Here is a 22,431-nt window from a genome sequence, read left to right as displayed (position 1 = left end):
GCCTGCAGTACAGGAATATCACCCCACAGATGTGCGAGGTATGTCTTCTCAGAACCAAGTCTGTCTACTCTTTAAGTTCAAATTTTTTCTCACAATCATGTTACTTATATGTCTACACAAATTATACATGATGATTGACTATTCTAATCATTTCACCAAACAAGATGTGATGAAGTGCTCTTTTGTTTGGTGAAATTGGACAAACTCCAATCACGTTTTAATGTATGTTGGATGCGGTCTAGCTCCATTAATCATAATCTAAATCTCTAGTCTCCATATAGCAGGGAAAACCTGGTTACGAACTTAGTGGACGAAGTCTATATAGACAATCCAAATATGGAACTACACTTGCTTCGGCTTGTATCTTTACGAGGCCGAGTACTCGAAAAAACCATTAGCAAGCTGATGATGATACACGGAACTAGTTTGCTTATCAATGGACTTGGCCACCTACTGCTTGGTGCCGGGGGAAGCTTTTTATCTTGTGGCAGTACTAAATGGTGAGATGATTTGTTATTGCTGATAGCATGGAGGATTACGTTGGCGTCAATCCAGACCACTAGACTGAGAACAGAAAGTTTCACGTATGCACTCCCTATGTATAGTAATATTTTATATAATATTTTATATAATATTTTATAAGAATGTCAAAGAAAAGGGGAAAAAATTTTAAAGTCGATCCTTGCAAAGCTGTTTCATGCATAATTATGGTTAGGGGTGAAGACCATGTGCCTTTGGGGTGTGGCTTGGGTGTAGGTAGAATTGGGTCAAGGTTTTATAACTATGAGTTGGGCTTGATAGGCTTAGGTTGATGTTGAGTTTAAATCCAAGATGAATCCAACCCTAACCTAATCATGAATCCAATTCATATATAGTTGTGTATCGCACATGTTTATAGTGTTGTAATGCATGTCTACCATCTGTATTGAAAAATGGTTGAGATCTCAATCCAATAAATACTAATCTAATAAAAATATATTTTCAATATCTTAATAATTCCCTATTCAACATGAGCTAATCCAAGAAATGTGGCCTAACAAAATTTGATTTAACATAATTTAATCCAAATTTAGTCTAAGATGAGCCTGGGTTGGATTTGGTTAAAGAAATCCCATTCCGAGGCTGAGTTAGGCTTTGCACTTCAACCCAATTCAAACCCAATTGAGCTGGGTTAGGATTTGCCCTCGACCCAACTCAATTAAGCTCGGCTGCAGCCTTAATGTGCCTAATGTTGTGCCTTCAAAGTCATATGCTACACAACTATACTCATAAGCCATCAACATTTCTTTGTACCACTACAATTTTGTACTGAATCTGGCATCAGAATCTTAAGTTGTTTACACAAAAACAATGCACTGTGGGCCTTTATAGCTTGGCCCATGGGCCGTGTTATACATGGATTTAACTGTTAGCTTCCTATTTTAGGACCCGACGGTCCTCGTGATTTCTGTAAATCCAGCTACTTCATTTCTTCTTCCTCTCTTGAAGTGGACAAATTGGCTCCTGATTCGCACACTACCACAAACCTTTACCCATTCCATTCCTATAACCGCAAGTCCTCAGTGAATAATCTTGAATATGTCACCTTATATAATAACATTTTTTATGCCCATTGCCCAATCAGAACATCCAACAAAAGGTTCCAATCTACTGATCCCAGAGCAAGTCCATATCAACAAAAGTCCAATCTACTGATCCTACCTCCTATGCCTTACCCTTCTGACTTTGCTACCCAACTGAAGCCCTAAGCTAGCCAAAGTGAAATACTGAATGCCATCATTCTAACCAAATAAAACATTCTTGTTCTAGGATTTTCTCACGCTCCACTGACATCAAGACTATGATAATGATAAGGATTTTCTCACGCTTATCCATTGGAACATGTCAGTGGTGCCAAGTCCGAAAGTATACCCTTAGCCTTTATGAAAAATCACTTATTCCACGTCGTGGTCTCCCACAACTAGGGCTTTCTAGTGTAAACAAGAGTAAAGATGCATTGGAATTTTCAGACATTGGATATGGTTGATTGAAGTCTAAGGAAAGAGCCAAGCAGGTACCGCTTTAAAGTTGAAGGGTCTCCCTTTACGCTATTCCGCCTAATAACATATATAAAAAAAAGTAATAACCATCATCCAAGCTTCCAACCGTACCCTGTCATTTTAGGAATGCCGAAATCTTTGGAGAAGGAATCTAGGCAAAGCCTGAAGCTAATGGCACCTCATTGTCGGGAACTGGAGGAGAAGGCTGAGGGGGACAAGTTTCACTCCTCTGTAAACCTAGGACCATGTATAACTAACTATTGCGGATTATTTAATTGATGTTGAAAGTAACCCATTGCACATAAATAATATCATTTGATTCACCTCGATCGCATGTAACCCATTGTGCGGAAAGAAGATCAGCTCTAGCTAACAGCTAAAAATGTTTAAACAGCTTCTACTAGGTTGGATATATAGAAAATCCCTGATAGCAATGAAGTGGAGCCCTTAATGCCTGTTAAGACATGCCATGGCATTAGTTAAAATATTTTGTTTATCTAAGTTGACTTGCAGAAGCTTAACTCGTATCATCCTACCAGCTTGCAATGGACGGACGTAAAACCGACAATAGAATGCTGCACTTCTCCTAGTATTGTGAGTGGAGAAGTGCATTGGTAGCTGGGCATATACTCATGGCTTTGCAAAGTTTCAAATTCATATGCCAGAACAACATGTTAATATTGGCATATTCACGTGATTATGAACTGTTAAACTTTTCAAGAAGTTCTTGGTTTAGATATTTGCGTTGAGCTATGATATTTGTGTCAAGTTGATTCAATTACTTAAACTCTATAATTGAGAGGCTTCCAAATGGTTAAATTAGTATAATATCAAAAGGTTAGGTGCCAGCTGGCATGGGCTCCAGGTTTGAGTCTCACCTTCACTATACTTCATGATATTCCATGATGAAATGAGTCTTGTCCATGTTTCTAATTGGTGGACCAAAGTCCAACATGCCACATATCATTACATTCCCACCTAATTGCCTCCATCCTAGTGGTTATAGTTGGACGATCCACCACCTTCAACCCTTAGGGTGGTATTTTTTATGTATATATGTATCTTTACAAATTATTCTTGCCTTGGCTTATAGTTTTCTTTTCCTTGTTTGTTTAGAGTAGAAGCAAGACGAGTATTTCACCCGGAAGCAACACTGTATTTCTTATATATCTAGCGTGAATATTGTGAAAGGATATTGTTGCTGAAAATTGGACCTGGAGGCAACCACTGGGTTGAGAGGGAGGAGCTCCGGCGAGAGTTGGCGGGTGGCGGTCCGTCGACGAGCGGCGTCCTCTGGGAAACTTGCAAAAAGCCGGTGGCCGGGGTTTCCGGTGCCGGTCCTCCGATGCTTAAGTCAGAGGGGGCTAATGTGTAGAAGGAAGGAGAAAATATATCTCCTCAATTTCAGAGTTCAACCCCCTCTAAGGAGGAGGGGTTTTTCTTTTATAGAGGGATATAGGTGTACCTGCAATGTGACGGAGCGAACAAGTTGCCGTCATAATTGAGCATGTCGTCCGAATTAATGCACGATCATGTGAATTATTGCATTGCCGTAGGAGATCAGACCGGAGCCAGTGAGTCGTCGTGGCTGATCGGACGTAACCGGGTAGGTCAGCTGTTTGCCGTGAAGAGCTTGAGATTCGTAGATAGCATGCGCATTAATTGTTGAGTGAGCCGGGGGTCTGCAGAAGTCATGCGCATTAATTGTTGAGTGAGCCGGAGATCTGCAGAGGCCATGCGCATTAATTGTGGACAGCGGTGGCAGGGTATGGTCCTCGGCCGAGTTGCCGAGGGATGTGACCGCTGCAGATGGGTAGCAAGGTCGGGCTCCGAGGTCGAGGACGCTGAGGTCGGGTGCCCTGGTCGGGCGTCTCGGAGTCGAACATTTGGCCGGGTGCCAAGTCGAGAGCCTACAGGTCGGGCGCCAGGTCGGGAGCCTACAGGTCGGGCGCCTACTCGGACGCCTTCGATCACGTGCTGGCGATCTACTCACGTGCTTCAAGGCGATTTATTTTTCCCCCAACACTACCCCCGACTTCCGAGTTCGAGTCGTTTGCGAGCTCGGGCGTGGGAAGTAGTTGCCTTTATTGCATTGATGGGGGCCAGTGAATCTTAAATCGTTCCTGCGTTTCGCGCACTTCGGGGCATCTTTAATTGGAGGAGATGGGGCGACGCCTTTTCGCCCTTCGAGGCTGCCTCGCACGGTGGGCTCATGATGGGGCTCCGAGATCCGATGAGACACTGCCTTGATTGTGTATTCGAAGCGTCGATCCTAAATATGTCGCTTCGATTTTCGGGGCCGACACGTGGCATGATCTGGACAGAAGGTGGGATCCAGTTGCGCCGATCTGGGCCGTCAGAAGGGTCTATATAAACCCCTTACCTTAGCCCTAGAAAGGTCTTGCTTGGCCGCTTGTTGCTGCTGCTCTCCCTTTTTCCTCCATTTCTTTTCTCCTTTCCTAGCCGTAACCGAGCCTTCCCGGCGGTGCCCTGAGGCGATTTCCGGCGACCCCTCCGTAGGTCATTTTCCCACGTAGGCTCGGGGATCCCCCTTCTTCTTCTTTTCTTTCTTCGTTTTTTGTTTTCTTCTTCGCCCTTCTCTCTTTTTTTTAAAGATGGGTCTTGGTCCGTATGAGGTCGGGTCTAACCTGATGGAGGAGGAGCTAAAGTTGGTCCGTTCCCGGTTCTTTTTTCGGCCTGGATTTCATCTTAAGCCTGCGGGGCTGGGGGACCGGGTGACGAGACCTCCTCCAGGTTGGATCGGGGTGTACGTTGAGACACTCTGGGCCAGCCTGCGGTTTCTTCTCCATGAGTTTGTGAACGATTTGCTGGTGGAGTATCAGCTCGTCCCAGCACAACTCGCTCCGAACTCATGGAGGACCATCGTCGGGTTCCTATCCCTTTGCCTTGCGCACGGGATTCCGACCTTGGTAAGTGTCTTCCGTCGGTGCTTCTTGTTGAAGTCGAACCCGGCGGACGGAGAGTTCAGGGCCATGCGTATTAATTGTGGACAGTGGTGGCAGGGTATGGTCCTCAGCTGAGCTGCCGAGGGATGTGACCGCTGCAGATGGGTAGCAAGGTCGGGCTCTCGAGGTCGAGGACGCTGAGGTCGGGTTTCCGGGTCGAGCGTCTCGAAGTCGAACATTTGGCCGGGCGCCAGGTCGGGAGCCTACAGGGTCGGGCGCCAGGTCGGATGCCTACAGGTCGAGCGCCAGATCGGGAGCCTTCAGGTCGGGCGCCTACTCGGACGCCTTCGATCACGTGCTGGCGATCTGCTCACATGCTTCAAGACGATTTATTTTTTTTCCAACAGATATTGATCTCGAGAATAAAACCATCCATCTTGCTTTCTGCATTCATCGTGCCTAGTGTTAGCATGTTATTGGGAAAAGTGTTAACGGAATGGGCATCCGAATTTTTACCCACTTTCCTGGGAGACATCTTGTGTAGTTTTATTCGATGGCTTTTTTATGATCATTCATCAAATAATCCTAACACTTGAGTTAATTATATGAACTACATGTGCTGAATTTTAGCTATATGCTGCACAAACCCTTCACTCCCTTATAATTGTAGTAAATAAACCCTTTATCCAATAGATGACTAAGAAAGAAAGAAAGAGAAATGCATGCTAGATGGAGAGTATCTTAAGATTCACTGAAACAAATATATACACCAAATACTTGCTTCTCTTAAATAAATCACGTTCATATGCTTGCATAGAAGCATCTGAAAAAGGTTAACCAACAAACTGTAATCGTGTTTGTGCTTTTAGGTTACAAAGAGAGGTTGATCTGGTAAAACTTATATAGCTATCCATCATGCTGCGTGATTTACAATCAGAGTGTGTCCTACATTGTGCATGCGCATTGGTTTCCTCCCATCATTACGCTAAAATAATACGAGTTTCATTTCTCGGACTCCTCAAGCATCCACTTTAATGATCGATAGAAGATACAGTATGCAGCATGGCGAGGATGGCGACCTTCCTCCTCTTTTTCCCCTACACTTCTGGGTCTTTTTAAAGGACCCTTGGTGTCAGCGTCGCGAGCGGGGAATAGGAACCGATACTGTGTGCCTTCCTTGGATTACAAGGGACGGTACGGAACATTTTATTACCATCAACTGTGATGGAATGAGATGCAGCTCTTTTGATGAATTTCGTAGAAGTATCTTTACTTTTTCGAAAAGGTGTCGGATGGAATGAGATTGGAGGCTCTGCTTTTCGACAATATCTATCTATCTACCATCTAGTATTTATCTACTATATATAATAAATATAATGCAAATTCTATCTATCTTGAAAATCTCAACAAATTTAAATTATGTTTTTTATAAAATAAATTTTTAATACTAATCTTTTTTAAATAACATAATAAACAGATTAAAGTCCTAACTGCGTTCCAAATGGATAGTTCTCATTATATATTATTTAGTGTGGTGATATGAAGGACACCGATATCGAAATGCAGTGAGAAATGCAGATACATACTGATAAGCTCCGAGAGGAGTTCATGCTATAAAAAAATTCTAGTTGTTCAAATTGGGAAAAGATTCTGTATATAAAGATGATATATATAGCTGGAAAAAAGAAGAAGGAAGAAACGTTGCGTGCTTGGAGAATATAGAGATGCTGCCACTGTCATGCGTATGAATGAGTTCACGCTATAAACCTTGCCCTTATTTTGTGTGCTCGTAAGTACGTACACAAAAAAATATATTAAATTAGTAATAATTTAATAATTTAGTTTCATACATAACAAAAAAAAAATTATTATGTGTACAGAAATTCGAGAATTATGCTGATCGATCTATGCCACGCGGCCCATTTGCTTGCCGCATGCGAAGACCACGTCGGTTTTCGCGGGCCTCTTATGGTTGCGCGGCCGGTGCGCGTATCTATTTCACGAGAACCACGCTTAATTCCGTCGGCAAATCGACCGCGCCGTAGCCGTCCTCGCCGCGTCCTCACGACACTCGGCTTCCTTGTAGAGTTAATTACTTTTAGGTTGCATGTACGTGAGTGGGATCGTCCCAATATAGTCACTGGCAGCTTTAATATCCGTGCGAATTGCTCTGAGAATGCATAGGCATCTCAAAACCATTTGAGTCTGAGTTACGTGTGGCGGCAACAGCAGCCAGGTTTCCGGATCCACTCAACCCCTGTGCCGCCCTATTATTTCCGGCCCTCTAAGCATAGCACATTGCTTTCAGGGACAGTGAGATGTCGGTCCAGGTGGTTTGGTGGCCGGCCCAGTGTAAACACAAGGTAATCCTCAAAGTTTGCCGACAAAGGGAGTAGTGGTGCATGTTCTTCCCCCCCTCCCTTTCGCGGATTCTTTTATCGATGCAAAGCGGTGAGCCAGGCACACCCCGGCACAACCTTTTGACCAATATAAAGAGTGACAGACACATGGGAACGAAGCAGATGCCCCCAAGCACCCGAAGCTGGGTCCTCAGCCGGGTCACCGCTTCGCCTCATCCTATCTTCCAGCTTTCTCCACGGCCAAGGTACGCTCCAGCACCTTGATTTGTTTCTGATGCTACGAGCATCCGGCCGGCTTTGGTCCCGGCCGGCAGCTGAAAGAAATGCTCCTGGCCGGACCAGTGTAGCCATTTTTTCCGTCGCCGGCCAGAGGGGGGGGGGGGATATTAAAGTCTAGATCTAGGCCGCGCAGAAGAACGGCGCCGTACATATATATGCCCGTGAGATATATCGGGCCACGCGTGGTACAGTGGCGGCGGTTGTCCGTTCACCTATCCTGAGATGCTTTCCATCCGCCGGCGGTACGGTGGCGGCTTTGTCCGCAACTCACCGGATGGGCCTTGGGAAGTGGTAGGTGCCGAAGAGGATCCGAGCGGAGAGGCCTCCGCTGCGACGGATTCAAACGAGGCAGCAGGCTTGTTGGTTTACGCTGCAAGGCTGCATGTCGGACTGGACCTTTATTTTTAAGTTCAATAACCAAGATCTAATATCCTGGTCTTGCAATGCGCAACGTGCGTGTGACATGCATATATTTTGCATACATTAAATAAAATATTAGACTCGATCTTTTAGTAATGGAAAATTGTTTATCGTCATTAAAGATTTTTTTATAATTTTTTGTATGAGGGAAGTCACTGCAAAAGCTGCATCTTCTTCTCACAAGTAATTTTCTCATCAACATAAATAATATCTAGTGATTGTTTGTTGTTTCTATTGCATAAATATATATACACATAAAAGAATATGAATTTAGACCCAAATCAATTTGTTAAGTCCATCCAACTTACTATTTATAGACATTTTTAACCATTGATTTTGAAATGCATAGAGTTTTGTTATATTATGATGGTTATTTATCATGTCATGGTAGATATTCAATTTTATAGAGTAAATATTAATCATTTTAAAATAAAATAAAGTAACAATAGTTCTTAAACTAGATTGACATCAATAGAACAGACTAGGTTTATATTAACCTATATTTTTGTAAAAAAAAAAAAAAAAGAAATAAATCTAATGTAAGTAATCATGATGATGCTTTTGTACCTAAAAATAAATAGGCCAGACCGAATCATCTCTAGTAGATGATGCTTTTGTAAGCATTGAAGATGAATATGTAGGTTATTTTTACTATATGTCATGGTAGTTTTTGAGTCAAAATCCTCCCTGAGCTAGAAAGATCCATACTTAGAATCATAGCCATCAATATGTTGCATGATGACAATGATTGCATGCGCTCTGCATATAAGTATATGAGATGGCTTATATATCGTGCAATGATCATGTAATCGCATCATTATGCACGACATAGATGGGTATAATAGTGAAAATGAACCTCTACAGTTCAACCTTGAGTTGAGGAGGATCTAAACTTGCTTATTTATATTACTCATGTCTTACATGCATGTTGAACCTCTTAAAATTACACAATTATGCCAGTCTATCACTAGCCAATACAAAAGGATACTATGTGTGTATTTCATGCACTTTGAGATTGTTTGAGCTATGTAAAGAGAACCATATGTAGTTTGAGTTGTAATTTATGCTCGTTTGCTTATTTGGATGCCCATGAGTCGATCGAGATGCTATATAGGTTAAGCACTTGGTTGTTTGCATCTCAAGCTTGATCTATGATATGTCAACCCATAGCCAAATAGGTCACTCTCATTCCGATCCTCTTCCCTCCTACATAACTCCACCCCCCATCCTCCTTTTCCTCCTCTCTCCATCACTCCCCCTTATATTCCCTCTAAATAGGAGAAATTGAGTTCTTGCAATTCAATCTAGATTGTAGCTTGAGTTGCTAGCTCCATCTACAATACTCTAAATAATTTTTTAATTTCTATAAAATAAAATATTCTCACATTTGTAATTTTTTAATTTCTGTAAAATAAATTATTCTCACGCTTGTAGCAAAGGTGATTGATTCGTGCAAGGAAATTTCTTTAAAATTAGCAGTGGTCATTCTAAACATCTCTATTATATAGATTTATCTTGAATCTTTTCTAGATATGCTAGCAATAAGTCAAGTAGTCTAAGAAGGTATCAAGCTTTTTTCTCCAAAGAGAATTTATGATATTTCCTAGAGCTTTCGGGTAGATATGCTCGACAAGACCTTCTTCCACATTGTATGCGATCTAAGATTCAATTACTAAAGAGTGTGAGAGAATCTGATTCTACTCCTTGGCCTTATCCCTTGAAATGGATGGATATTATTATATGTTCTGTAGAATTTGACTAGTGGAATTGTTTTCACTTTTTCAATGCTGATGTTTGAAAACAAATATATTAGGCATCAAATTATAGTTGTAATATGCTATTCCTCCCCATGTATTTCTATATTGATGCTAATTAATAATACGGGGATGACCTCGGATGATTCAATACTTTTTCTTGTTACGGAATTTAGCCCTTGCGTCTCGTGCCTCCTTATTTTGAGTCAATCTTCTCGTAAAATGTTGAACATAGAATAGACGACAGATTGACAAAAAATATTTTTTGTAAATACTATTAAATTTATCTAAGTTGAATTAAATTTATAAATTATCTTATTTTCATCGTCTCTCAATGATAGTACGACGAAATCTATTTTTATAGGCATCCAATCTCTTATTTTTGTTAGCTTGCTTTGAAAGAAGATCCCGTTATCTGTATACATACACCACCATTCTCGCATAATAAGCATAAAATTTTGATAAAAAATAAATTTATTCTAAACTAATACATTAATTTATACTTTTTAATTCATAAAAATTTTGATTTCAATAAAAATAGACAAATTAAATTTCTGATTGAACAAAATAAATTAAAAAAAAGTTATTTTGATGGAATCATGAAAAAAATATATTTCTTTCCGTTTAACCATCACAGTCTAATCAAAGGCCTCGCGAGTTAAGACTCAGGGCCTAACCTTCTCTCCATTTCAAGAAAACGTTATATCTTTCTTTCTTTTTGATTCTCCTATCCCACTCTATCCCACTCTTTATTTCATCCTCATTATATATATATATATATATATATATATATATATATATGTATGCGGCGGCACGAGTTGCGTGTGCCACCTGTACATATATATATATATATATATATATATATATATATATATATATGCGGCGGAACCAACGGCTGTGATGCATAATAGTACGTAGAGACCCTTGGACGACGAATGTTCCCCGTATAAAACAAATATACGTGGCCGCACCTAAGTTCTTTCGAGGAAGCTTCCTCCTCCTCCATCGTCACGTCTTCCTGCCGGTCTTGGCAGATAGGTGATTGCTGTTGAAAGAAGAAGCCGGATATAGAAAGGAGGAACGCGGGAAGAGGAAAGGAAAGAGAGAGATTAAAGAGGAAGGTAACAACGACCAAGGCTTCCGATTCGCACCGCCAAGGCTCCTCCAACTCGCCATATAAGAGGTAAGCCGCCCCACTATAAAAAAAGAGGGTAGTGTACATACTCTGTTGATTCTTGGGAGATCGAGAGGGCATTGTGCGGACCGCCGTTTGATGCTCAATGGTGCCAGATCCACGGCCACGGTGTCATCTCTCCTGCGACAGCGATGGACTACCCTCCGGCGGCGTCTCCCCACCGCTACATGCGGCACCACGACGAGGAGTGCGGCGGCGAGCGCGGCCGCGCCGTTGAGACATTCTCCCCCTGCGGCTCCTTCGAGATCCCTCACAAGAACGCCCCCATAGAGCGGCTCCGGAGATGGAGAGTACGTTCTTGATTTTTCTTTTTTTGCCTCCTTTTTTCTTTTTTTCTTTTTTATTCTGCAGCGTTGATTTCTTTTTACTGCTTTCTATCTGCTCTGGTCTCAATGCAGTAATTCTTGATCGTTTTTTCTTGGACGCTATCTGATGAGCCCTCAGTTATGCGATGATTTAATTGGAATATTGTTTTTTCTTCTTTTTTTTGCAAGCTATTTACAAGCATCTTGTTGAGTATTTATTTGATTCTTGGGCTTGAAACCCCAGAGGGGGAATCCAGCTGAAGTTTGTTGAATAAAGAATCATGGTAATTGTGGGATGATGATGGGATTAGGCGATGGATGCATCTCAAATCGTTAATTAGTTGATTTTTCAATAGTCTATTTGTTAACAAGCGGATATTTATTTTGATTGGGACAGCTAAATTTATTTATCTTGGATGTTTTAGTTGATGGAGGTAGCGTGGGCTGGTAGTTTCAGGACCCTTAAGAAGGTTATGAAGGTAGTGCCAACAGAGTTATTACAATGAAACAGTATGATCGATGAATAGGCGATGGAGGACGGACTAGGGTTATGACATTCAATGTGCTGATAGACCAAAGAAATGGCATGAGCGATATATTGCAGTGATCTGATTGATGCCTGAGTGTTTTTATGTCTTATCAAGAGAAATTATCTGGGATAAGATCGATGCTTTCTAGGAAATCCCCAAGATAGAACCTTGATAATATGTAATAATCTTATTCGAACTCCAAGCCACAACTTCTTTTAAAGTGTTCTTCATGGATCGCTTATTAACAGTAGGATTGATTTGTTTTGAGACTAGGGGTACTAATGAATTGTGTTACATGCTTGGTTTAATATCAACGTAGAGACACTCGACCATAATGACCATCCTGAACATGACCATTTTAATAAATCAGTATCTGAAGCCTAATTCGAAATGTTCATCCAATGGTTATCCCGATCTGCATGAACCTGACATGGAAATCAAACTACAGATATAGAACCCTAAAAGAGAGTGAAGGAACAACCTAGCAACCTCTCTCTCCACCACCATGATCACTTTAACCACCATCAATGCCATGATTTTGCATCATGTAACAGCACTGCCATGGTACTTCCTGCTAAAACCTAACTTGAAATCTTCAATCCCAATTAATATCTCATGATAGACGAGGAAAGCAACATGGTGGTATGTAGTGGTTGCATGTTTGTTGGAAGAATAAAAAGCGTCAAGGGTGCAATTCTTTCTTCTGACGATGGAGAGGATTGGGGAATGGTGGCACTGATGCTAGAGATGGGGGCAGCAACTCAAAAGAGATGCTGTTGGAGAGGGAGGAGTGGCAAAGTGGGCTAGCATGGTGGCGATCAGAGGTGCTGAGCAGGGGAAAAATAAAGGCTTGGGACTAGGCCATGGCTAGAGTGTGGAGGTGGATAATGGCTTATGATATTAGCCACTTAAGGGGTAATTTTAGCCTTTCGATATTACTTCATTTACAAATAGGGCTCTTGTTTTTCTAAATATATTAATGATTTAATTGGTTATATTTTTGCTGGGGTCATGCTCATCTCTACCAGACCCAATTAGTAAATAGATGGTTTCAAGTCGCTTAGGCCAACCGCCCAAGTTTACCGGTTGGAACCTGATTTACTTACTTAGCGGCTGACCTTTTTTTGACTTGAACTGAATTCTGCCTACTTTAAACCCTTTGACTTCACATCATGTTGCGGTTTGGTTGAAAATTCATGTCAAAGATTAGCAAAATTTTTGAGATAACAAAGAAACTCATGAACTTATCTTGTGCTTCTTTAAACGGGTTAGGTTTCAATTAGGCTGAACTTAAAACCAGATAATTTTTCTGAAGTAGGTTCTCATGTAAATTTAGGCATAATAGCTATTGAATATCTGCTCATGGTTCTCCAATTTCAACTTTGATTCAACTGATTGGATTGTGATTGAAGCTAACTCACTGCTCTATAATGCATTGGAACCTGAATTCATGGACTGATAGCACCATTTAAATTTTCAACTATTGGCCTAGGTGCCTAATTCTTATTTGTTTTCATTAGTTGAGGTAAGACTTGTCTTTTTAAGATTTTGGAATTTGGTTCTTGGTTGGAAATGTGAAGTACGTGGTGGCCCAGCGCTGCTGGATGCTTTGGGAATATTGATGCTTCTTAGCATTTTTGAAGTGGATTTTTTTTGTAGGATTGTCAGATGTATTATACCTCAAAGCCTCTAGTTCTTGTATCGAGTAGCCCGACGTGTTGGACTAAACGATGTGAGAGAATTTAACTTGCGTCATTTACCTTAATACTCATCAGTATTGTGATGAGTTGAATATTTAGTCAGAGAAGGAAGCTGTTGGTGGAATCATACTCTTATTCAACCTCACCTAATTCAAGGGAACAATTGCTAAATTGGTTATTTTTTTTTTCCATAACTACATTAGAGAAGTAAGATATGAAGAGAAGGAACTTGTGAGAAGTTGGCAATAGAGTCGTTATCCAATGGGAAGAAAGGATCTTGGAGGAAGGTATTAGTTTCATTGTTGGAATATGGAATTACAAGGAATTGACCTTCAAATGATGCTAGGAAAGAAATTGAGAAGCATTGGAAGTTGAGGTTATTTAATTTGTTATATAGGAGGACAAAATTAGAAATAAATGTGACTAATAAAATTCATGGATGTGAATCTGGTGCTAAAGAACTGATTGACATAGTTTTCTCTTTCAAGTCTCCTTGTTGTTTTTTTGTTTCTTGTCATACCTGAATTAGTGCTAAAGATATACTTTACATGTGCCGAATAAATTTATTATCTTTTATGCACTATTAAGGTTCTTTATTATCAGTGAGTGGCAGCTTTTAGATGTTAAAGTTCATTGTGTTCAAACAACTCGTGCTTGTTGGATAATTGCACATACCATTGCTGATGTTATTGTCCCATATTACAAGTGCGAAAAACATGTTATTGTTGATAATATTACTGGTATGTTTATGCAGAAAAAAACACTTTTTAGTGAGTGCATAATTTAACTCCATCTTTAGATCCATCATCTCAGCTCCATACCTAGCAACTCGTCTGAAGTAGATAGTGGAATGATGTTGTTACAGACTTGAACAATGGTTCATTACCTTGATCTGCAGTGCATAACAATCCTTTGGTCCTCAACATACAATTATGTTGTTCATGACCCCATTTGTGGAGCAAGATTTGATTTATCCTGACTTAGAAAACAATTCCTTGTGATCTCATACTTTGTGCTTGCTCATTACGCTAAAATGGCTTGTTGCTCTTTTGTGTTATTTTGCTTGGACTTGTGGTTATCATGCTCATGATGATGATTATTAGATGGACTTTTCATGCATTTTCCAGTGGGTGCTAATGTTGGGTATTAGGTGAAATATTATCAATTGCATCTCTATACATCGTGGTTTTAAGAAAGCATTGCGTGATGACCTTCCAAATTTTCCCTTGTGCCTGCTGGGCATGGAAATTAAGCTTTCATGTGAAGGAGCACTGCAAAAGATTTAATCATCACGAGTTTGCACATAATAAATTAGATAGCCTGCATTGCAACAATGAAAGATTTTTTTTTTTTTTTAATTTTGACTAATTTGTTCAGACGAACATGGACTTGTCAAAGAATGCAAGGTGAATGCTTATAGACCAATCTGACGATGATAACTTGTATCGATCCGCTAAAGCTCCAGCTGGACAGTATTTCTGTCGCGAGCTCATCACATCTTCATTCTTAAAATAAATTATAAGATGCAAACTAATTGCACATATTGTTTCTCTTTTGAATGAGTCATTAAATTGCTTTTAGCATTGGGTGGAAAGGTATGGAAATACGATGAGTTTTTTTTTAAAAATCTATTTATATGGTTTGAAATTTTGGGGTTTCAGAGGTATTGGTGGCTGCTGTTTTAAAAGAATATTTCAGGCTTCAATTGTGTATCTGTTGATTTAACATTAGAGTTAATGATGAAGTAGGATTTTTTTTTTTCTAAAAGATAGAATGATAGGCTTCATTGAGAACAGGGGTTTTAAGATGTTGCATTTTATTATATATTGCATTTGTCTTTCCATCTGTCTAGCTGTATGCATGTATGCATGTGACTAGGACATAATTATATTGCTCTGAGCAAAGTTTTCAAGTTGGTCCCACGCAAGGTTCGCTGTACCGGTCGGTACTGGTCGGTACCGAGCGTACCGTACCCGTACCGATGGGTACCGGTATCGGTACACCAATGTCGGTACGGTCGGTACCGAGCGTACGGTACCGTACCGATACTCGGTACGCCTATACTAGTGCGGCACCGGTACGGGGTTCGGTACCGGTACGGCGAACCTTGGTCCCACGTCTCTTCTACCCCTGACGAATTGCACTTTGCAGCTTTAGTTACCTAGGGGTCTTTTCCGTCATCTGATCCATGCCACTATAATAAGATTTCTCCATCATGATAGCTTCGATTTCTGCTGCGATGATTGCATGGGTTTGAAATGCATGGAATTCTTCCCTGTAAATAAAGTCACCCAGTGTAATTCCTTAGGGTATAACTGATAATTTCCTGTAAGGCTGTGAGGGCAATTGCAAGGTGCTTTGCCAAAAGCAATATAACTTGACTCATGTAAGTATTTGTTTCTGTCTTTGTATTCATATATGCATATGTTTGATAAGGGTGGCACTAGAACTACATCTGCCTTCGTTGAAGTTTATTTGATGAGGATCTCAAATCTTTTGAGCTCAAACCAAATCATGGTAATATAATATATCTTGCCAATACAAAAGAAAATGGTGGACCATTAAAACTGATAATCTACACCACTATAATGATCTACAACCTGTAAAATGCTTAGAAACAAATAATCATTGTTTTGGAGGTTATTGACCTGGATATCGAAAAAAAAGGTATCCTAATGCACGAGGCTCCCGCGGCTGCAGGGTCTGCAGAGGGTGAGGCAGTGCTAACCTATGCATCAAATTGTCAGAAAAAGTCACTGACAGAGGAGTGGTGAGGTAGTGGTTCTGTAAGGTGATAGTGGGAAAGGGGCCTGGGGATGCATTCTAACCCATGGAATGATAACAAGAAAGAAAAAGGAAGTATTTTCTTGCAGATGTTTTTCTAACTAATTGCAAACTGGAACCTATACAGCCTATTACATGGCCATGAGATGGGGAAGATATGGGCTGCTTCCTATCCATAACAGATTAACTCTTTCATAGATGTTGGATTACTGTTTGTTCATGAAGGCCGTGCACTTTCCGGACTTAGTTTTATACCTGTTATGTCAGTACCTCTAGCTTCTATGTTTCTTTGTAATGTGTTAGACAAGGGTGCTGTTATTGAGCATGATAGTCAATTCATTTAATAAAATATATACTCCCATTTTTCTATTCCCTCTATTCACCAACATCATTAAGTCTGTTTCTGTGTTAATATTTTCTTTGCTTGTCCATTAAACAGAAATTCCTCATTACTGATTATTTTTATTTTTGTTATGTTTAAACTGATTAATGTTTTGATTATATCCATGTTTATATAAATGATTTTTGGCTTCTTATAGCACAAAATCAATAGTACGGGTGCTAATATTGATTATTATCATGATTATACGAATGTTTTTGTACAGCAAGTGGCACTTGTGTTGAATGCTTCTCGTAGGTTTAGATATACTCTGGATTTGAAGAAAGAGGAAGAAAGGGAAATAAGGAGAAAGATTCGTGCACATGCTCAAGTCATAAGGGTATCAGTTTGTGCTGAATCTGGACATAGCCTTTGTATAGTTTAAACATTTTTATTTGCTCATTCTATTTATGACTTCCTCAGGCAGCACTTCTTTTCAAAGAGGCTGGGGAAAGGGAGCACCCAGGTACTAAATATACTCAATATTGCTCTAATGTATAAGTGACTGATGCTTATATATGTTCTGTTTCTTTTTTTGCTTTTGTTATTGTTTGATCTTCTCTTCATGATGGGTAGAATAATAATATAGTTTATAACTTTGCGTTGACTTATCTGAGCAGGAGTACTTGTCACATGCTTTTGTTTTTCTCTTTTTACTTTTTTTTTTGCTGGTTGATTTTAATTTAAACCTTTTTTTTGTTTTCCAATGCTCATTGCTATGCTAGATAGGAGGTGCAACTTGCAACTTAGGTAGGCCAGTTCATATTATGAGCTCACGAAAAAGCCGACTTAACTAGTGCATTACCCAACCCAAATCCATTTTAGCTTGAATCAAAGTCTTGATTCATCCAATCAAGACCTGATGCAACCCGTTATCTTCCAGGCCCATCACAATTCTGGTTGAGTTCGGATAGACATGTTTCTTAGCAGTTTTGAGCAGCATCTATACTAGAGTATAACATGAAAGCCCTTGTGCCAGCTTTCTGTGGTGCCTGATGTCTCTTATTTTTAATAGAAGTCTCATTTACAAGGGAATGGGAGACTTAAGGGGTCTCACCTGCAGACATCCATTGATTTTTTAGTTCTCACTATAAGGGAGAAGAAATGAGAGAAGTGCATCTCCCAGAAGTTGGATTGCATTTATTAAGTCACACAAATCATAAAAAATATTTTCAATCATGGGGAATCTAAAAAATTTGTACTTCCTCATTCAATGCCCAACACTTTACAACATAAGCTGGTTAGTACTTAATAGTGTCTTTTATTTGAGTAAATATAGAAACGTAATCGTGGAGTGTTATTCTGCATAGTTAAATGTACTACTAATACTTTTGCAGATTATTGTTGCACGACAAGTTGGTTTGGAAATAGTTAAGGGTTCTATACTTCTATTACTACAGTAGGGGGATCAAGATTGTGTTAGTCACCTTGTTGTTCTGCTATTTCTAACAAAACTAAATTAAAGTTGGTGCTTTTCTAAAACTGTCTGACTGTTGAAATTCAAAATGAACCCAGTGCTACCCAGTGGCTGGATTGGTTTTGTTTAACCTAGTGCAAGCCGTACCCCTAAATAAATATCTGCTGAACTTTGATTACTATATGTTATTCTTTTTTCCAGATTTACATTTCATAATAAAATGCATTTTAAGTGTTTAATGAATTTCTTCATGGCTATTTATTGTTACTCTGAGTTTATTTTTATCCTAGGCATGCCTGGAAGTCCACCAATACTTCCAATTTGTGGTTTTGGAATTTTTGAGGAGCAGCTCACTTCAGTGACCAGGGATCATAATTTTTCTGCTCTAGAAGAACTTGGCGGGGCAAGTATCCTTTAAAATCCTGGGCTAATGCTGAAAATTTTTTATCTTCTTACCAATTACTGTTCTTGTGATTGCTTAGGTTAAAGGACTGGCGAATTTGTTAAAAACCAATTTAGACAGGGGAATTAGTGGAGATGATGCTGAATTATCACGTAGGAGGAATGCGTTTGGGGCCAACACATACCCTCAAATGAAAGGAAGAAGTTTTTGGGTATGTTTCAAACATTACTTATGGTCTTCCATCATTTTCCCTCATTGCTTCTTGTAAGCAAAATTTTCCATAATGTTCTATATTCTGTTTGCTTTCACTTTTAGGTTTTCCTATGGGAAGCTTGCCAAGACTTAACCCTTGTCATCCTTATGGTAGCTGCAGTTTTATCATTGGTATTGGGCATAAAGACAGAGGTGAGATTTACCTTGCATTGTCATTTATTTTCTTGTCCAGATACCCTATTTTAACGTATTCTACAATAACTTAACGAATAATACCTTTTTTTTACAAATATCTACATAATAATGTTATGTGAAATTATCTATGTTGCTGTTGCTGCTGTTCCTATTATTATTATTACTATTATTATATTTCTGGTTCCTCAACCTTCCTCACATCTCAATGCTGCGTTTAGTTAAGAAAATCTAGTTAGTGTACAACTTTTGAAGGACTTGTGCGTTTGTACCCTTTCAACAGTGGTTTATTAAAGTCTGGTGAATTTGTAATTTATACAGACTCTTGCATTGTGATTTACTTATCATCAAGGTACGCCGAATCGGCACCGGTTGGCATACCGTTAGAGACCGGTACTGGTTGGAACCGATATCGATTCGGTACCGGTTACCGAACTGGCCAACCACGAAAGGAAAAAAAAACCGACGCGCGCGCGTCCGCGTTAAAGCCAAGAGTGGCATTTAAATGGCCCACGTGGGCTGCCCTGCGTGGGCTCGCTACCCCGCTTAGGGAACCGCACGCGGGCGCTGTTCCCTACGCATGGAACACGTGCGGGCACGAGCTGGGCCCGCAATTCCCCACTCGTGCCTGCGTGCATGCGCTCCTTTTTTTTTTCTTTTCATCTTTTTTTTCTTCTCTTCTTCCTTCTTCTTTCCGAACGTTCTCTCATTCCTTCTCCTTTCTTCCCCTCTCCTCCTCTCTTCTCCTCTCTTTCCCCCTTCTCCCGCGAGGAAGGAAGGAAAAGAAACCGCGAGCAAGCGGGGTGATCCTCGTCAGGGTGCTTGGGAGGGGGTCAGCCCGAGGCCCGGTGCGAACCGGTACTCTTCTTCTTCTCCTCTTCCTACCTTTCTTCTTCCTCTTCTTCCTACCTTTCTTCCTCTTCTTTCCTCTTCTTCTTCCCTACCGGTGTGAATCGTTTTCAAAAGTTGTATCGTACCGGTCGTGGGCGGTACTGGTACGGTACGTGCTGAACCGGCCCTCAGCAGACCCTGCTCATCACACACTTAAAAATTCGTTCAGCAAACCTTTCAATTGCAAAAGTTCCTTTAAGGAAAACATGGTTGGACAACTATGATATTGACATAATATGTTTGCTTACAAAAAGGGGCTGTTTGTGGAACCTAGCTGCAAGAATTGTAGGCAAACATATCTTGGACGTTTGGTTGCCTGCAACTAGGCCAGATGCAGGCATGCAGCAACCAAATTGTATTCCAAAGCTCTTTTGTTGCACCTAGAGATGTTGCCAAAAATGGCCAAGATCTCAAGATAGAGGCTGTAGTTTTGTTATATATTACCTTATACTCTATTATGTTATATTAGTACATATTATATTACATTATATTATTTTAAATTATATTATGCTACTTACATTATGTTATATTATATTATATTACGTTGTGTTATCGTATTTATATTATTTGTTATATTATATGATAAGATAATATTACGATATTATAATTATAAGAATTTATATTATATTATATATTATATATTATATTGCGTTGTGTTATCGTATTGTACTGTATTAGTTTGGTATCGGTACCCGGTACGGGTGGCGTACCAACACTCGGTATATCAAAAAAATTTCGTACTGTACCATACTGACACTATGTTAGTGTGGCACCAGTACGAGGTCCGGTACCGAGACGGCGAACCTTGATATTATTTATTATTCAGTAATATATTATAATATATTTAATATCATGTAATATAATATGTTATCTTATAATTAACATAAGATATAACGGTATCATGATTATATTGCAAAATAATATCATAAATTCATAATAAATATAATATGATAATATGGTAATATCATTAGAGGTAACATTATATTAAACTACCAAACATAGGAACTACAGTTGTAGTTTTCAATACAAGCAAGCCCTATAGAACCTTGTGAATGCAAATGCAGCATTTCTAGATGCAGCTGTTTTGCATGTAGGAATGCAGGCAACCAAATATTCCCAAAGTGTTACTAGAACAATGCATTATGATACATTTTTGGTTGTACTTAAAGTATAGAATATTGAAACATTTTATTTAAATAGGCTATAGTGTAGCAAGTTGTCAAAGCAGGGCCAAGGAGCTACTAGTTCAGTATTTTATCTAGCTATAGGCATGCTCTTGTTTGTGAGAAGTGGGCATGGAATTGCTTTGATTGTGTCAAGGTGAAGTTATCTAGCTTTAGAAGCGAAAGAGGGAGTTGTAATGCCAGTGACATGACTAATAAGTTTGACTTCATTGTAAATTTAAAGGATGTTGGCAAAAATTAGTGTGTTCAAAAGTGAATTTAAGGAGTGTAGACAAAAAAGTAAAAACTGAGTGGCTATGGAACCTTTTGTGCTGTTTTTTTTTTTCATGATTCCTCTACGGATGGATAATATGATGGATGGTAAAAAGGTCAACCATACAAACCCTTTTCCTGGCTTTGTTTGAGCTCATGAAACGTTGGCTGTAAGGGGGATCTTGGAGGGACAAATCAGTTGGTGGTTTGTTTCTGGGCTAATCCAAACCCAGCCCAGCCTTGATATATTCCAACCTTTAACTAACCCAACCCACCCTTGTATTGGGATTTCTTGAGCCAATTCAACATCCTTAAGCTAAATTCTGGTCAGGTGGGGTTGGTATCTCGTTAGGAAGGTTCGCCGTACCGGTACCGAACCCCGTACCGGTGCCGCACTAGTATAGGCGTACCGAGTGTCGGTACGGTACCGTACGCTCGGTACCGACCGTACCGAGATTGGTGTACCGATACCGGTACCCATCGGTACGGGTACGGTACGCTCGGTACCGACCGGTACCGATCGGTACAGCGAAAGGTTTAATGAAGGAAGCTTAGTTGTATTTGGATAGGTAATATAAGACTAGAGAAAGGTTTTAGACAGTTTTTTGAACTTAATATTTAGCATCTTGGCGTCTCATTCAAGTGTTTTTTTTTTGTATTATGTAACTTATTAGGGCTAAAGATATAATTATATCAAACATATAAGTATATTTGTGAAACATAAATATTAAGTTATTTATTAATCGGATTTGGTTGGGTGGGCTGGTAGGATTGAGTTTGACTTAGGATCAGGTTTAGGTCAACACTAGCCCAACCATAGGGGTCAGGTTTGCATTTTTGAGTCTAACCCAACCTAGTGAACAGGTGGGGCTGCTCAGGTTTGGATTGAGCTCAACTCAAGTTGCACCACAACCTAAGTTGCACTCTAAGTTATGTGATTTTTCCTTGCTTTTTTTGTGACTGGATGCTAACAGACAGAATTCAAGATTAGGAACTGTGGTATAGTGAGACAGGACCACTTTTGATTGAAATTACAATGAAGAATGCGATACCGGATAGTCAGATAACCCACACTGGCAATTGGATGGGTGCAGTCCTTTTAATTATTTATGTATATAAGAATTTACTATGATTTACAAATAGTCTTTCGATACAAGCTTGATCTGCCAGGGATGTACTCTTTACATATATAATGGGAAAGCCCCCTGGAGTCCGGCACACATGTTGG

At 39.8% G+C, this 22,431-nt stretch overlaps 1 protein-coding gene across 2 annotated transcripts in view; it reads left to right on the top strand.

Moving 5' to 3' along the window:
* The first annotated feature begins 7,382 nt into the window (after positions 1–7,382).
* Positions 7,383–22,431, top strand: part of LOC103707045 (calcium-transporting ATPase 5, plasma membrane-type-like) — a 38,440-nt gene continuing 23,391 nt past the window's right edge. The window contains exons 1-8 of one of the 2 annotated variants that reach the window (XM_008791384.5): positions 7,383–7,550; positions 10,793–10,941; positions 11,049–11,243; positions 16,878–16,991; positions 17,075–17,117; positions 18,359–18,471; positions 18,551–18,682; positions 18,787–18,876. In XM_008791384.5, coding sequence (XP_008789606.2) covers positions 11,085–11,243; positions 16,878–16,991; positions 17,075–17,117; positions 18,359–18,471; positions 18,551–18,682; positions 18,787–18,876 — 651 coding nt within the window. In that variant the 5' untranslated portion in view covers positions 7,383–7,550; positions 10,793–10,941; positions 11,049–11,084. The remainder of the gene's footprint in view (positions 7,551–10,792; positions 10,942–11,048; positions 11,244–16,877; positions 16,992–17,074; positions 17,118–18,358; positions 18,472–18,550; positions 18,683–18,786; positions 18,877–22,431) is intronic. The other variant, XM_039128070.2, reaches the window with a different exon arrangement.

Source organism: Phoenix dactylifera, chromosome 11 (genome assembly GCF_051530095.1).
Source record: "Phoenix dactylifera cultivar Ajwa chromosome 11, Ajwa_hap1_PhDact_Kaust_v1.1, whole genome shotgun sequence".
Taxonomy (NCBI): Eukaryota; Viridiplantae; Streptophyta; class Magnoliopsida; order Arecales; family Arecaceae; genus Phoenix; species Phoenix dactylifera.
Note: the sequence above shows the minus strand (reverse complement) of the source record. Positions and strands in the feature narration are given on the sequence as shown.